This window comes from Ochotona princeps, chromosome 29, assembly GCF_030435755.1.
Source record: "Ochotona princeps isolate mOchPri1 chromosome 29, mOchPri1.hap1, whole genome shotgun sequence".
NCBI lineage: Eukaryota > Metazoa > Chordata > Mammalia > Lagomorpha > Ochotonidae > Ochotona > Ochotona princeps.
Window position 1 is genome coordinate 4,208,341 of NC_080860.1, and position 16,990 is coordinate 4,225,330.

The window sequence follows — 16,990 nt, forward strand, 5'->3', positions numbered from 1 at the left end:
AGTAGGGGGACCTGCCTTCTCCTCCTGAAAGGGGAGTTCCCCTGCCCGGTAGATCCCCAGGGGGATGGGGCCTGTGAGTGGCACAGCTGCTCTGACGGATGGTGCCCAGACCTGGGGATTTTGTCAAGTGGCTCAGATGTGACTCAGGGTCGGCTTGATCTCAGTCTCTATTTCACGGATTAGCAACTTTTTTCAAAACTGTCCCCTGCTCTGGAGTACGGCTGGAGTGGAGGACCCTGTCCCTAAGCAGGTGTGCTGCTTGCTGGGGAACGCTCTTCTGTTTCAAACTCCAGAGCGCACCCATCTAGCACTGTGAAAACAGATGTAGCCTCACGCTGTCCCACCAGAGAAACCAGACCTCTCAGCCATGTGGCTGGAGCCAAGGAAACCACTCAATGGTGATTCCAACTCCGTTCATCTTACCCAGCCCTGGAGCTAAAAAGCATGTGGCTGCCTTGTTCTCATCCCACAGCCTTCCATCCTTGCCCTGGGGGGCAGGAAAAGTGCAGGGGACCCATCCTGCAGCTGGGAGGAGCGAAGCCCCCCTTAGTGTGCTGTAACTGGAAACCAGTGGCTGGAAAGCTGGGCTCTAGTGGAGGGCAGTGCGGGAGCTACTTAGAGGTGGCTGGAAGGAGCTCATGTCTTCAGGCAGGCAGAGGCCCTAGATCTGTCTGTGTTTGTCTTTGTCCCATGTTCGTTGTCAGCAGACGGCAGGGCAGCCAGGGGGACTGGGGAGTTTGTGTGCCCACATCCAGGTACCTGAGTTCTTGGACTTAAGAAGACACTCTTGTGCCTTCTCGCTGCAGCTGTGAGTGTGGGCGCGTGGAGCCTCGTGGGGTCTCTGCAGCAGAGGAGGCAGGTGTCGTCCTCCCACACTGTCACTCCCCCTTGCCCACTTGGGGTACAGTTTCTGGAAGGTTCCTTGGTGCCCAGGCCTTCCAACGTGCCCCTTTTCTCTCCTCCTTGGTTGCCTTCTCTTTGTCTGGACGCTGCACTCCCCCATATCGGGACCCTCCGGGCCCAGGCCATTGGACAGCTGTGATCCCGAAGGCCGTCTGCACCTTTTTTTCCTTCCCAAGAGAGACTCTCCATGTAGACTCCGTGTAGACTGTCCAGGCTGGAGTGTTGGGACAGTTTTGGGCCATGGCGGGAACATGGTGTCTTGGTGGGAGAAGTGGGCATTGCCCGGCAGTAGTGGGGGAGAAGGACTGGGATGCCAAGAGGGGCATCCATGAGGCCTCACTCCTGTGGGTAGGCAGGTGCCCTGTGGCCCGTCAGCAAGTGGTGAGGCTTGGGGGGTTGATTTCTGGTTCCTGAAGGGCACGGAGAGTAGCCAAGTATGGGCAGGAATTTTTAGGAAGTGCAAGGAGCCGATGTGCTGGGCTGGACTCAGGTGGTGTGGCCCCAGCCGTAGGTCCTTGTGAGTCAGGGGAGACCTCGGTTTCTCTGCATCTCACAGGAGCATGGACCTGGTCTGGCTGCCCGGTCCTGCAGCCTAGCGACCTGTGAAGGGATGCTCTCCCCTCGCCCTTTTCGCCGCATCCGTGCATGCTTCCAGCATTGCCCCCCGCCAGCGTCTTCCTCCTGCCTCTGCTCCAGTGCTGCCCCCACAGCATTTCTCCCTGCTGTCATCTGTGCTCCTGCCAAGACAATGGAAATGACCCCCATCCCCCCATCACTCCTGGGATCCCCTCTCCCCACCTCCCTGCCTCCTCTCCTTGCTGCCCCGGAAACTGACCTGGCCTCTCCTTGCAGGTGCAGCCTAAGTTCCGTTACCCCTTCTACTATGAGATGTGCTGGTATGTCTTGGAGAGATATGTGTACTGCGTGACCCAGCGCTCCCACCTCACTCAGGAGTACCAGAGGGAATCCATGCTCATTGGTGAGTGGACCCGTGGAGCCCATAGAAAGGCTGCCTTTCTCTTTTCTTTAAAAAGAAATTTATTTATTATACTCAGAAAGTGAAAGTTACAGAGAGAAAGAGGGAGAGACTAAGATCTTGGATCTACTGGTTCAACTCTCCAGGATGGCTGCAGTGACCAGAGCTGGGGCGGTCCAAAGCTGGGAGCTGGAAGCTCCTTGTGGGTCTCCGACATGAGTGCAGCGGTTCGAGGATTTGGGCCATCCTAGACTGCTTTCCCAGGCCACAAGCAGGGAGCTGGATGGGAAGTAGAGCAGCCTGGACATGCACTGGCGCCCATATGGGCTGCTGGGGCTGGCAGGTGTAGGGTGAGCCTTTTATGCCACTGCGTGGACCCTGGGACCAAAATTGTTTCCTCAGGCCTAGAGTCCTTGAGCTGAGGGGGTTTTCTTCTCTCCTCTTGTCTCTTTTTTTTTCCTTGCTTTCCTTCCTGTTGCGTTCCCACCCCCCATTATGGAGACTGAAACTAGTACTGGCTGAGCTCTTGCACGTGTTGGTTCAAATGCTCCCAGGAGTGGGAGTTGGGCCAGGCTGCAGCCACGAGCCAGGAGCTGGGAATTCCCTCTGGGTCTCCCACGTGGGTGAGAGGGACCCAGGCACTCGTGCCCTGCTCTGCCGCTTCCCAGGAAGCACGTGAGCAAGCAGCGGGGATTGGAAGCAGGACAGGTCAACCGTGGGCACTGGAGCATGGGCTGCAGTCCTCTGCGATTATGCCAGCATGTTTCCACCACAGGGTATGAAGGGGCAGCATCGGTACTGTGGCAGAGCAGGAGTAAGCCTTCACTTGGGGTAGCAGCATCCTGTATTCGAGTCCCAGCTGCTCTGCTTTGGATTCGGCTCCTTGCCATCACACCTGTTAGGCAGTGAAGGATGACCAAGTCCTTGGCCCCCTGCCACCCGTGTGGATTACCCAGATGGAGTTCCTGCGGCCATCTGCCTGCTCAGGTGCCTCAGAGGGAAGCTGGATGGGAAGTGGAGCAGCAGGGTGCTCAATAACCGAAACTCGGTGTAGGATGCTGTCTTAATCCACTGCACTATAACCCCGGCCTCTTTTTTTTTTTTAGGTATTAACTTTTATTTTTTAGATGAAAACATTTTAATTTACTTGGGAGGCATACATACAGAGAAAGGGCTATTCTGTCTCCTGGTTCACTCCCCAAAATGCCTACAACACAGTCTAGGTCTCCCACATGAGTGGCGGGATCCTGTCCATTGGCCTGTCAGCACAGTCTCGCAGGGTTTCCTCCTGCAGGAAGCTCAGATCAGGAGCCAGAGCTGAATCTTCAGCCCAGGCGCTGTCATGTGGGACGCAGGCTTCCTAACCACTGTCCTACAGTCAGCCCATCGGAAGCGTGAGAGTCAGCAGCTCTTGGTCTTCGTGCAGTGCCGCACACCCACCACCACAGTCGTCATCCCTTCAGTTCCCATGCCCCCCTCTTCCCCTCCCAGGCCTGTCCCCCAGCGCTCGCGAGAGCCAGTCTGCTCTGGACTATCGTCACTTTTATGAATGGGATCATATTTGCCTCTTGAATGCTTTCCTTATTTTTTACACATTAAAAAAAGAAAGAAGAAACAAAGCCGCCTGGATATGTAGACGCAGCGGGCACAAAACGGGGCTGGGATCTGAAACAGGCAGAAGGCATAGCCCTGTAGGACTGACCGACCGTCCATGGGCTTGTGGGCCCCGTGGTGTAGAGGAGTGGGGTGGCGAGCAGAGGTGCTGAGGGCTTCCTGGGACTGGGGTGCCGGGCCTTCATCTCCATGTTTCCTGTGTCCCCCGCAGATGCCCCTCGGAAGCCCAGCATAGACGGCTTCTCATCTGACTCCTGGCTGGAGATGGAGGAGGAGTCCTGCGAGCAGCAGCCCCAGGAGGAGAAGGAGGAAGAGGAGGAGGGTGAGGCTGTGGAGAAGGCCCTGAGGCCGCCTGCCGAGTGCCCTGCCTCCCCCACCAGCACCCCCTCTGAGGACCAGGAGGCCCCCGGGAAGAAGCCCAAGGCCTCTGCCCTGCGGTTCCTCAAAAGGACTTTGTCTAACGAGTCAGAGGAGAGTGTCAAGTCCACAGGCATGCCCACAGATTACCCCAAGACGCCCAGCGGCTCTCCCTCCACGGAGGTCTCTGCCAAGTGGACCCACCTCACCGAGTTCGAACTGAAGGGCCTGAAAGCTCTGGTGGAGAAGCTCGAGGCCCTCCCCGAGAACAAGAAGTGTGTTCCCGAGGGCATTGAGGACCCCCAGGCACTCCTGGAGGGGGTGAAGGTGGGCAGGGGCCTGGCTGGGGGGTGGGCAGGATCTGTACAGTGACCTGGGTTAGCTCTGTGCCCCAAGGCTGTTGGGGTGTCGGTGCAGAGGCCACCAGTAATTTGCTAGCGTGGTTAACCACACAGGTTCCTTCTCAGCCAGAGTCTGGAGCCAGGCACTCCAGGGTGGTACGTGGGTGCCCCAGCTGGCATCCTAGCCACAAGGCCAAGTGCGCGCCGCGTGTTAGACTGTTTCTGTGTCTTTCCTCACACACCATCATTGGACCCTTTGAGGTCCTGCGGCCTCACCAGCCAAGTGCAGTTATGGTGCCAGCTAGTGTTGGAGCCAGAGCTCTCGATCCTGGTCAAGAAGGCTTACAGCATAATCTCTCTCCCCTGGGAGCAGCTTGTACAGCCCACAGCCAACCACGGTGGGGGCCACCAGGCCACCGAGGACCCCCCAGGCAGGCTCCATGTCGCGGCTTTGGGCAGCTCAGCTCTGGCTGCTCGATACAGAGTGGCTAGACACCAGGAGGACGCTTGCTTGCCTTTAAGGAGTAGGTAGGCTCAATGAGGGTGACGCACACTCCTGAGGTGGAGGGAGGATGAGACCCCAAGAGGAACCCCAGAGCTCCTGGTGCAGCGGCCCCCAAGCATTTGTTTCCGAGTGAAGCCAGTGGGGGGGCTGCGAGGAACCCTGCATTTTAGCTTTTTCTTGCACTTGGCGGTTCTCTTGTTCATGTCTTCACTTAGGCGGCCTTGTGTCAGGATGCAGACATGCCAGCGGCTCGGTGACCCTGGGCAGGCGGGCAAATGGGTGGGCAAATGGGTGGGCGTGTGTGTGTTTGAGAACTGGGACCTGCAACAAGGAGACTGACAGGTGCCACCAGTAGAGGGCGCCGGAGTCTAAAGTCCCTGCTCCTGGCCCAGCGCCCAGCAGTCTCCCGGTGCCGAGAGCCAAGTCCTGGGGCCCCTAGACCACACGGCTCCATCAGTGGAGGGGTTATTTCACTGGGTCTTACCTTTCTTGGGGGATTGGACCGTTGCTGATCTTTTTAGGGGAGTTTTATGAAAATAACGAACTTCTCCATTTCCTCCAATATTTGTTTCTAGACAGTAAAATTTTGCATGTGGCTCAGGAACCTTGGGCCATTTCCCCCTGGGTTTAGGTCCTCGTCCCACCCTTGCCGCGGTTCCTTCTCCCCATCTGCATTCGTTTTCTGGCAGAACAGGCCTCCACCACCGGGTGACTTAAAAGAAAACCCCTCTGAATCAGGAGATTCTATGGGGGTGTGTGTCGGGGGGTTGTGGGGCCTCTGTCCTTGTCTCTTGCAGCTGTTGCCCACTGTCCTTGGCCTTCCTGGCCACTTGCCCTACCACTGCCATCTCTCGGACTGCTAGCCAATGGCTGCCTCCCCATGTGCGGTCACTCATCCAGTGTGACCCCTGGTTAAGTTGGGGACCCCCCCATGTGGCCACACCCTTGACAGCAGGGGAAATGTGGCTGAGGGCAGCACCTGTTCGAGCCCGTGTCTCTCTCTCCTTCTCTCTGGGGTTGACAACCTCAGTCAGTAGACACACCGGAGGACAGGAGTCGCCTTGGGGCTTGTCCTGCCGAGAGACCTCTGTACCCAGCTAGAACCCAGGAGCCTGAGACATGGGGGCACAGGAGGCCTGTGGCTGTTTGGGAGCAGGTCCCCTCAAACAGCTGTAACTTGAAAATAACACGATGTATTGCAAATTGTCAAGGGCATGGGCCAGTGCAGGAAATGACCACCAAGACTAAAAGTGGGTATTTTTTGCCAAATTCCCCTGTGCAAGGTGATTCTGCAGCTACTTCGTGAGCCCTGCTCCTAATGCCCACAGCTCCGTGCCCGCCTTCCCAGGATTCCCAATGTATCTTCTTATTGCATGGAATTATGGCGCCTTGTGGAATTTCTTAACACCAGATTTCACATATAAGAGGAAAATGTCCCCAGTTGCATGGGCCTCATCCTCAGCGGCTGTATCTTGAGAGAAAAGGAGGTGGAGGCCCCGGGGCAGACCGCTCCGTGGGTGTGAGCAAATGGCCTGGGGCCTGTCGGGTGACTGAGTTCAGTAGTCAGCGGCCCGGGCAGGGACGTCCCGACACTAGCCAAGGAAAAGGTGCCTGGCAGCCTTGCTGGGTGCCAAGCACCTTTCTTGTAGATATCTCCCAGCCATCCGGAGAAGTGGGGCCTGTGTTATTGTAGGTGAAGAAGCAGAGAGATGCATTGCTTTGGCCAGACCCACACAGCCTGTTGGAGTTTCAGCCCAGATGCTTGACATGTCTGGTGTGTGGGTCCCAGGCGGCCCTAACCAATGGCTGTAAGCTGCCTGGCTTCAGACAGCATGAACTTCCTCTGTAAGGGATCCCAGCCGCGACTCTAAAGTCAATGTGGGGAGGATCCTTCCTCTGGCGCCCTGAGGCTCTCTGCAGCTCCTGGACCACCTTGGCTGGTGATTGAAGGGCAGAGTTACAGAAGGAGCGAAACCCTAATGGCCACAATCGCCGGGTCAGGGCCAGGCAGAAGTCAGGAGCTTCTGGCTGTCCCACATGCGTGCAGGGGCCCAAACACTTGGGCCACCCCTCCATTGTTTTTCCAGGCCATTAGCAGGGAGCTAGGTCGGAAGTGGAGCAGCTGGGATTTGAACTGGTACCCTATAGCATGTTGCCACTGCAGGTGGTGGCTTGATTTGCTACCAGCCCTTTTTTCTTACAGTCATTGGATTTACTGCCGCTCAGGATTCTTAGGACATTTGCAAAGGCTTTTTCTCCCCATGCAAGCTCACACTGCAGGTAACTGGAGACTTGGACAAAACTTTTTGGGCAAAACAGTCACAACCCCTGCCAATGGTTTTTTTCCTGTAGCCACAGGACAGGCTGGAACCGGGGTGGGGGAAGGCTGCTGGGAGACCTGGGGTGCACTGATGCCCAAAGGGTCCCTCAGCTGCACCACGGGGGCTCCCCGAGACTGCCAGGTGCCCCTTGGGAAGAGTCTGAGCCGCTCTGTGCAGTGACTGCCCTGATGTCTCCAGCAGCCTGTGGCTGGCGCTTCTGTCCAGGCGTCGGCCTCCACCCTGTGGTCCCAACCGTGGTATTTTTAGTCTCTGCCTGGACAGGAGTTTCTAATTATTAAACCCCACCCTGGAGAGCAACCCATTGTGAACGAATTAAGTTCTTGGAGAAAAGTTGGCATGATGGGGAGCCGAGGGGCAGCCATCCGTTGTCTGTGGTTGTCTGGTTAGGTCAAACACAGGGCAGTTTCCGGCAGAAACACTCAGAAAACCTGCCCCGGGCTTTCCCAGGCAGGCTTGTGACCTTAGAGGAGACCATCCTCGTGTCTGTGCATAAATTCAGGCCATGTCTGGCAACTGTGATCGCCTCCAGGACCCTCCAGATTTCAGAGGCAAAAGTCTCCAATTAGAGTAATTCCCCTTTTCCTGTAGCCTCTAACGCGGAAATGCTTCCCCAAGGGAAAGGACTCAGAACGCCCTCTGGTGGCCGGCTAGGGGAACTTAAAAGTTGGTGGGAAAATGGAGAAAAGATGAATTTGTTTTGAAACCAAATACCTTGAAGTAGTATGTATACAGGGAACCTCTGGAAGCTTAATGGGAAAATGCATGGTATTCCGAAAGCTTTGTGTGGATTCCAAAAGCGCTTTTGCACCAGATCTAACTTGTTAATTCCATTGTTTATTTACTTGAAAGGCAGAGTTAGAAGGAGAGACAAAAAAGAGATAGTCCAGCCACTGGTTCTCTCCCCGCAAATGGCCACTCTAGCAGGCACTGGTGCGGGCTGAACGCCAGAGCTGGGAGCTCCATCAAGGCTTGTCTCCTGCATCCTTGTGGCAGGGGCTAAGCGCCTGAGCCGGTATTGGCTGCTTTCCCAGGCACATCAGCAGGGAGCTGCATCAGAAGAGGAGCAGCTTAGACTCCAGTCGGCATGTATGGGATGCTGCTGTTGTGGGCAGGGACTTAAGCTGCTTGCCTCCAAACTGGTCTCTCCATGAACTTAAAAAAAAAAAGTTTAGGGCTCAGTGCTGTGCCCTAACTGCTTGCAAGCACTGGTATCCTATGCGGGTGCTGGTTTATATCCCAGCGGCTCCACTTCACACCCAGTTCGCTGCTGTAGCCTACCTGGGAAAGCAGTCGAGGACGGCCCAAAGCCTTGGGTCCCTGCACCTGCATGGGAGACCCGGAAGAGGCTCTGGTCTCCTGGCTTTGGATTGGCTTAGCTCCGGCCATTGTTGTCACTTGGGGAGTGAATCATCACATGGAAGATCTTCCTATGTCTCTCCTCCTCTCTGTATAGCTGACTTTACAATAACAATAAGTAACTAAAAAAAAAATCTAGGGCCCAGCAATTTGTCATAGCAGGTTAAGCCACGGCTGTAATACCACCATCCCATATATCCACAGGCCATACCTATGTATACATAGGGTCACCTATGGGGTGGGGGACCGTAGGGTGGCTTTTGTCTGGTGTCAGCTGTGAGTCATGCTGTCAGGAACATGGGCATCCTTGCCATTTTAGAGTGACCCCCGATTGATGGACAGGGCTTCCGAGCTTCCTTGATCCTGACTCGGCCCAGGTCCCACCTCTCTCCCAAGCTGCAGGTCCCTTCACCTGTGCCGTGGAAATGCTAATAGTCCCTGGGTAGTCAAGGAGGTTGTACGTGACAGTGGAGCCAGAAACACCGTGCAGGCCTCCCACGTGGGTGACAAGAACCCAGACACTGGAGCTGACAGCTGCTGCCTCCCAGGGTGCACACTGACACAAGGGGAATCATGCATGAAGCCAGGACTCGGTCATGGTCACTGCAGTGTGGGATGCGGGCATCCTAGCCGGCACTGTGTGGCTGCTAGGCCCAAAGCCTGCTGCTGTGTTTGTGTTTAAATATGCCGCTTATACATTAGGAAATTTGGCGGCCTCTGCCTTCCGTGCTGCTTTCTCGTGGCCGTTAGGACTGTCTAGCATTTTCTGCAACATCTTTTATTAATAGACTTTGAGTTAGAGCAGCTTTCAGCTTGCAGGAGAATTCAGCAGGTGGCACTGAGCTCCCACACAAACATCGCTCCTACGTGTATTTCCCGAAAGTAGATTTGTTAGGGCTGACGAGTCCGCCTCGACAGAGAATTGATTCTGCTCGGCTTTTGCCTAAAGTCCCTTTTCAGTGCCAGGACCCCACCCTGCAAACACACACTATGCTCAGTTCTCCCACCTCCTTAGGCTCTCCTCTGGCCGCTTTTGTTGACTTTGAGGGTCTCAAAGAATCCCAGTCGGGGTTTGGTTGAGCGTAGCTCGTTGGACATTTGTCTGCCTGAATGCTGTTTGCATCGGTTTTATTGGCTAGATGCTCGCCGTAGCGTTCCGGGCTGCTCAGTGCTGCTGTGGGCTTGACTCTGCTCTCCAGTGCCCCCTGGAAGAACGTTTCCTCTGCAGTCCAAGCTTGGAGGAGACCCGGGCGCTGTGTCCCTACAGGAGGGTTTTTGTTTTGTTTGGATAGAATGCTCTATGGGTAGCTCAGAAAACACGTGAATGGGAAGCCATGAGTGTCGTGGCCATGAATAGCAAGTGTGGTTGCCAGAGGCAGGCTCAGGCGCTGCCCTTCCTGCTCTGGACAGGTGCCACATCCATGGAGCCTGTTCCAAGCCTTGGCCATCTCACTTGTGATCCTGGCATGGGTTAGTGGCATCTTGGACCTGGATGAGGGCCTAGAGTTGGCTTTGTCCAGGGTCGAAACCCAGGGAGGCACAGTTACCCTTGACAGACCTGCAGGACCAGCGCGAGACCAGTGGGAGACCAGTGTGTCCCATGTAGCCTGCTGTCTTGCGTGGCCAGCCTTTGGCCAGGAGCCTCTCAGTGCATCTCACATGGCCCGCTATTCCATGTGGCCAGTCTCTGGCCAGGGGCCTCCCTCTTATTTGTGTCTGTGCGTGCAGAGTCAGCTTGTAAGCCTTAGGAGACCTATGGTGCCAGTATCACTGTGCTCCTGTGCCCTCCCGGGGTGTGTAGGACTGTGCGGATGAGGCACCGAGCAAGCATTTGGTGTCTCGTGAGCAGCAGAGGGGCGTTACTGGCTTTCTGCTGATGTCTTTGCAGAGGGCCATGCCATGTGCTGTGTGGCTGCAGAGGCCCCTGCTGGCTCAGGCACCACCTGGTGTATGTGTGTGAGGTGGGTGACGCAGGTGTCGACTTGTGCTGGTTTAGATCCAGCCTCCAGCCCCTTTTACGAGGCCTCCCCATCACCCCGGGCTAATATGGCTTCTTTGTTTGGCCACAGAATGTTCTGAAGGAGCATGCGGACGACGACCCCAGTCTGGCCATCACTGGGTTCCCTGTGGTCACTTGGCCAAAGAAGACTCCAAAGGTAGGATGCAGCCTGCCCGCGGCCGGTGGGCCACTTCACCCCCAGACCGTTCATGCCTTCTGTACGGTGGATGCTGGCAGCTTGTCTTGTTGAGGGGTGCTGAGATAGGGGACCAGCATTAAGAGGAATGATTTTGGCAATGTGTTCACTGTCAAGTTTCATTTTACTTAGCGTGGAACTTGCAAGCAGTGCCCCCTGGTGGTCACACAGAAAATTGTGGGGAAGTGGTGTCTTGCCATTCCCTGTAGTCAGACGCGTCATTTTTCTTTACTCTGTTGCTTCTTTTTTCTCTTCCTTCCTTTTCATTTTGTTTTCTAAGAAGTTAACATTTTTCACTTTTTATTTCTTTGAAAGCCAGGAGACAGAGATATCTGCCATCCCCGATTATCCAAATACCGGCATCGGCTGGGACTAGACTAGGCCAAAGCCGGGAACTAAGAACTATGAGAATATCTGGGTAGCATAAAGACCCTCTTGGGCTGTCACTGCTGCCTCGAGGGGTGCATGTTAGGAAGCTGGAATCGAGGAGCAGAACCCAGGCTCTCATACCCAATGTGGGCACCCGAGCTGTGGCTTAAATGCTAGGCCATGACACCCAGCCCCTCTTCCTTCCTACCCTTCCTGCTGTTTCCTGGGCTGACTTCGCCTCTGTCTGAGTCCGTTTTCTGTTGCTGTAACCAAGTAGCGGAGATCGAGTGCTTGGTAAAAAAAAGTCCCCCAACGCTGGGGGCCGGGCAGGAGGGCCCAGGGCTTCGGCCGGGGACCCTGCTGAATGCTGGGGTGGGGAAGCTCTTGATAGCCCAGGAGCCCAGGACTCCGTGGGCCCAGGAGTAGGAGTGGGTCAGTCTACCTGCGAGGGCACCACAGTCTGGGGCGTGGACATCCCACGTGACTGGGGCGTCCCGCTGTTGCGAACAGCTTTCCCAGTGTGATGTGTCTGAGCGTCGTCCAGCTGCTCCACTGCTGCGTTCCACCTTGTGGCTGAGTGAGGTTCCATCCGCTGCCAACAGGCCACGCTGTGTTTAGCCACCTGTTGGGAGGCTCGTGCGTTGTTTCCATGCGGGTCATTTATTTATTTGAGGTGTTGGCAGGGGCTCCCATTTGCCAGTTCATTTTTTAGATGTGCACGCAGCTAGGGCGAGACTGTGATACCAGCTTGGCCTCCATGTGGGAGGGAGGAGCCAAGCACAGCAGTCCTCACTGCTGGCTCTGTGTGTGTAAGCTGGCAGCTGGGACTCCCCACGGAACTCCAGCCTCTGAAGGACGTGGGTCAGACATCCACCCCGCACGTGAATCCTGATTCACCACGCAAAGGTAGAAATGCCTCAGTGTCCATCAACAGAGATGAAAAGTCACGTTCACATTCATGCACTGGGAGAGAGCCATAACCGCTGCTGCCCATCACAAATACCCGTGACTGTCGGGTATGGGTCGCTTTCGCCAGGAGCCCTGAATCTCAATTCAGGTCACTCCTGAGGGTGGTGGGGACCCAAGTACCGGAGCCATCACCTGCTACTCCCCTTCCCACTCCCCCAGTGCATGTGAGCAGGAAGCCGGATGGGAAGTGGAGCTGGGATTCAAGTTCTAGGCACCCTTGAAATGGGAACCCTGGATATTTCAAGCCGTGTCCCAACTACTGTACCAAATGCTTGCCCCTTTGTAGAAACATGTTTTCTCTTGAGCATAGACTGCGGGGGGCCTTTCTGGGTTGTGGGGTGTTCTCCGTGTGTGGGCTTTCTGGGCATGTGTTTCCTGGTGGCTGCCCGGCTTCACATTCCCCCGGCACTGCACGCAGGCGCCCGCTCCTCCGAGTCCCTGCCAATGCCGACCATGTGTCTTGTTGATTATAGATCTGTCAGGTGCAGTCCTTTTCTTTTCAATTTAGTGATGTTTTCTAGAAGACGCCCGGAGCACTGCATTAATTTTCTGGGGCTGCCTTAGCTGAGTCCTCCAACAAGTGCTTTGAACAGCAGACATTGATTTCCTCGTAGCTCGGGATACCAGCAGCTCAAGTGCAGGTGTTGACCCGTGAGTTTCTTCCGTGGGCCCTCTCTCTGGTCGCACAGGTTTCTGGTGGGTTTTGTACCAGAGCAGACTTTTCTGAATCCTGGGTTGTGGATGGTGTCAGGAAGCTGCAGGCTCAGAGAGGAACACCCACCTACCTGAGGTCACACAGCTCGCCCCCAGATCTGCCTGCTTCTGTCAGGAGTCCCCCAGGAATGTGGCTGCGGGGAAGGGGTGGGGAGGCCTGTACTGTGTTTGTGCCATTTCCTGACTGGTGAGGTTAAAAAGTTAACAGCCAAGGAAGCTCTCACCGAACCACTGACTGCCGGGGCCACCGGAGGTGCCCAGGTTCCCAGGTTCGCAGGCGGCTTCCTCCCGATTGGATGCAGGTTGGGTTGAAAGATCAAGGGCGCTCCCTGAGGCCTCCAGGATGCGAGGTGGGCAGTGGGATTTGGTGGGAGTCGGGTTACTTAACAAGTCATTAGTGCTCAATGGCGATTAGCAAGAAATGCTTTGATCTCCCACCTTGTCTCCAGGAGAACAAAGCTCCTTTCTGGAACTCATTAGGTGCCCATGAGGTCATTTCTGATGTGCTGTCCTTCAAACGCAGGATGCTACCATGTCCTCATCCATCAGCGGTCACCTGACCGGCTATTTGCACCATTTTGATCTGTCCATACCCTGGCTGCTTCCTTTTATGACCAGGTGGCAGGATCTGGGGAACGGGGTGCTATCGCGAGGGGAGGCAGGGAACTGAGCTTATCTGAGGCCCGGCCTCTGACCTTGGCATGATTAGTGAGCTGATCTTGTACTCACCAGCCAGACGCTGGGCCGGCTCGCCAGGTTGCTGCCGCCAGAGGAGACAGCCAAGGAGCAGAGACTGTGTCCTGGCTGTGCCTGGCCAGCGAGCCCACAGACACCTGTACTCTCCCTGGGGTATCTCTGTGCCCAAGCCAGGCTGCCACTGGACTCTGAGTGATTGACACTTTCCAGAGCAGCGGAGCCAACAGGCTGGGGTGTAGGGGCAGCCCCCGCCGAGGTACAGGGTTAACTCTCTTCACTGTTTTGAGGCCTCACAGAACCTGTGCAGGAAGTGATACACACACCCGGTTCCCCTGTCGACCCCTCCTTGCCCGTGGTCAGGTAGACCTTGCCTGTCAGGGGCCCCTGGCCCTCACAGCATGGCACTCCATTCTGTGTTGAGGCTGCGGTGCTTGCTGTCCGACTCTGCCTTTCTCAGCCCCCAGAGTTCAGTTGGTGCTGTGCAGACCGGTGATGGGACAGTGGCCTCCCTTTCCGGTCGCCCTCCGGGGCCGTCGTTCCCCAGGAAGTCGGTGTGGTCTAGGCAGGACCAGTCTGGGGGCCCTGGGTTGTCTGCAGCTCTGCTGGGGCGTTTGTCAGAAAAATACGGCTTCCTGGGCTCTGATTCAGTAGGTTGGGGTGCTTGCTCTTTAAAAACTTCTAGGTCCTTCTCGGGCATGAGCAGGAAGCTCTTCTGGGTCAGCTCCACCTGTGGCTTCAATCCTGGTGGCAGGTCTGAATGGCTTTGGGGTCTCCAGCAGCTCTTAAGCTGCTCTCACTGCCCCCGGGAGGGGCTTGGAGCACCTCCCTTGTAAGTTGCTGAGGGGGCCCCGCCATCTGCTGTCTGTCCTTTGTGCCTCGCTGGGAGGCCACCAACTAAGGGGAATCATCAGAGGTTTTCAGAATAATGGTTTATGAGTAAACGATAACCCTGACTGGCGAGAGATGTTTCCTGTCCTTAAAGTATGATTTGCACCCCCATCTTGTAGTTCCTCCTGTGTCCTCGCACACTTGAGAATGGCTGTATCTGCATATTGTACAGGAAGGATTCTGCTGTTTGCAGCTGCCCCGCCTGTGGGGCAAAGATGCTCTGTGTTATTCCTGAACCCGAGGTTATGATGCGCACATGCACACATCCAGAGGTGTTAAGGAGCAGTGCTTCCGGAGCTGTCGACCTTGAGTTGGCAGGTACAACAGGTACAGTCGGCGCATTCCCAATCCAAAACTCCGAAACCCACAATGCTCTGTGGTCTCCGTGGCTCAGCTCTTGCCAGTTCCCATCTTCTCCCGCCCCTCCAGGCCCAGCCAGCTCTCCCTGCTGCACCCCCAGGCCTGCCCAGCCTGCATGGCAACCTCCAAGGGTTGTCTGGCTCTCTGGCTTGATCAGGCTGAGCCCGTGGAAAGTGCCTTTGTAGGCATGTGAGGTGGGCGCTAGAGCACATAACTTCCACAGCGTCCCCCTCTGAGTGTGTTGCAGGGTGGTCGATTCCTGCTGCTGAGGGAGACCCTGGCACTTGAGGAATGACCTTCCTCTCTCTGGCCCTGGAATTCGGGGGAGCACCCCTGGGCCTCATTAGTTTCCCATAGCCCTGTTTCTGTCTCTGTTACACTCCCCTCTCTGACCCAGGGTGTGGGCACCAGGTGCTGGGCTATCTCCCACTCCTGTCCTAACCGAATAGCCCAATTTCCTTTCCCACTGGACTTTCATGTTCTGTTCTGTTTTTCTGGAAAAAATATTTAATTGATTTAAAAACAGAGATCTCCCAACCTGCTGATTTATTTCCCACACAGCCTACAATGCGATCACTCTCCTGCCTCCCAGGGTCCACAGCTGCAGGAATCTGCAGTCGTGCAGAGCCTGGACTTGAACCCAGTCACTGTGCTGTGGGTACAGACGCCCATCACTGTGCAGGGATCCAGCCCTACTGTCCGCCTTACTGACTGTGAACACACCCTTCTTGGGACCGGTGCATGGCTTGCTAATGTCTGCCTTGTCCATGTTTGTATCCTGTCAGCCAGCCAGGACGTCAGCAAGATCGGTTGAATGTGTGAGCAAGACGCTATCTAGAACCTTTCAGAGCCTCTAGAAGATGACTCATGGTACCAGCAGCATCTCTTTGTCCTCCTTTACTTTGTCCCCCAAAATGTTCCTTGGTGACAGCCTTCCTCCACTCCTCCCCCTTTTAAGATTTATTTATTTATTTTTTAATTGGAAAGACAGAGATACAGAGAGCAAGATTCTCCATCACTGGTTCACTCTCCACATGGCTGCAGTGGCCAGAGCTGAGCCATCCAAACCAGGAGCGTTTTCCAGGTCTCCGACGCGGATGCAGGGTCCTAAGGCTTTGGGCCGTCCTCTGCTGCTTTCCCAGGCCACAGGCAGGGGGCTGGATGGGAAGCGGAGCAGCTGGACCGTTAACTGGCACCCGTATAGGAGCAGGCTCATGCAAGGCGAGGATTTAGACCATCATGCCCACCTTCCCTTTGTGGCCTTGTCCCAGCCAGCTGCTAATTGGACGGGGAGTGTGAACACTTTCTTTGGTCGCCCCTAAACCCTCTGTCCCTCAAATTGAGGTTCCCCCTTTGTCCCACTGGCCTGAGTGAAATCTTTCCCGGAGCTCCCCCACCACTGCTTCTGTCATTTTACAACTGCTTTATTGGGACTTTAAGACAGTGCTCAACAGACATAACCTGTAATTAAAGCCTTCAGCCACAGACTTCTTTTTTGGGCTGACAGCCTGCCCCATTGTCATTAATGCTGAAGACAAATTCCTGGAAGGCGATGAGACTTGGAGGACCTTGGCCTCTGCTGGGGGTCATTGGCGAGCCCGGCAGGTGCCCTCCGGGGCCACTTGCTGTGTCCTTGTGACGGTGGCCAGTTGTTCGGCCTTGCTTGTGATCGTCTGTTCCCCATCTTCAAGGACATTCGATCGTCGACCCTGGTGCTAAGTTGTGTTTTTTCCTCCCCCTTTGTCTAATTTGACTTTGTCCTTAGGGAGATGTGTGTTCCAATGATGGCAGATATTCTGTCCTTCAAAATTAAGGTGGTCTTGAGGGGAAGGAAAGGCTGAGATTGGCCAGGGATGAATAAAAGAGTCTTACCATTTGATTTTTGCTTCCTGTCCCAGAGTTAGGGAGAAGGAGTGCATTTTGTAAGGAGAACCTTAATTATACTCTAAGAAAGCAGGTGGTGAAGGGACGGGCATGTGGCTGAGTGGGTAAGTCACTGTGTGGCCTGCCCACACCCCTCAGCAGAGTGCCAGCCTCTGGTCTGAGGCCTTCCACTTCCGATCCGGCTTCTTTTAGGTTTGCCCAAGTACCTGCATCCTTGCCTCTCACCTCAGAGAGCCGATTAAGTTTTAGGCTCCTGGCTTCAAGCTGGTCCAGCCTCAGCTATGCCCTGGAGTAAACCAGGGGATGAAAGATCTTTCTTAGTCTCTCTTTCATTGTCTCTCTGCCTGTTAAATGAAATGAAAATGAAGAAATAAAAATTTAAAAAGCAAAGGGATGGCACTGTGGGACTGCAGGTAATGCCACTACTCGTGATATCAGTTACCCTGGGGCAGGGCCTGTTCAAGTCCTGGATGCCCCGCTGCTCATGCAGCCTCCTGCTGATGCTTAGGATGCGTGGTAGA

General features: G+C 55.3%; 1 protein-coding gene across 5 annotated transcripts in view; it reads left to right on the top strand.

Moving 5' to 3' along the window:
• Positions 1 to 16,990, top strand: part of KDM2B (lysine demethylase 2B) — a 112,232-nt gene that overhangs the window by 66,531 nt on the left and 28,711 nt on the right. For all 5 annotated transcript variants that reach the window (XM_058656440.1, XM_058656441.1, XM_004595316.2 and 2 more), the window contains 3 exons: positions 1,756 to 1,882; positions 3,705 to 4,177; positions 10,464 to 10,550. In XM_058656440.1, coding sequence (XP_058512423.1) covers positions 1,756 to 1,882; positions 3,705 to 4,177; positions 10,464 to 10,550 — 687 coding nt within the window. The remainder of the gene's footprint in view (positions 1 to 1,755; positions 1,883 to 3,704; positions 4,178 to 10,463; positions 10,551 to 16,990) is intronic.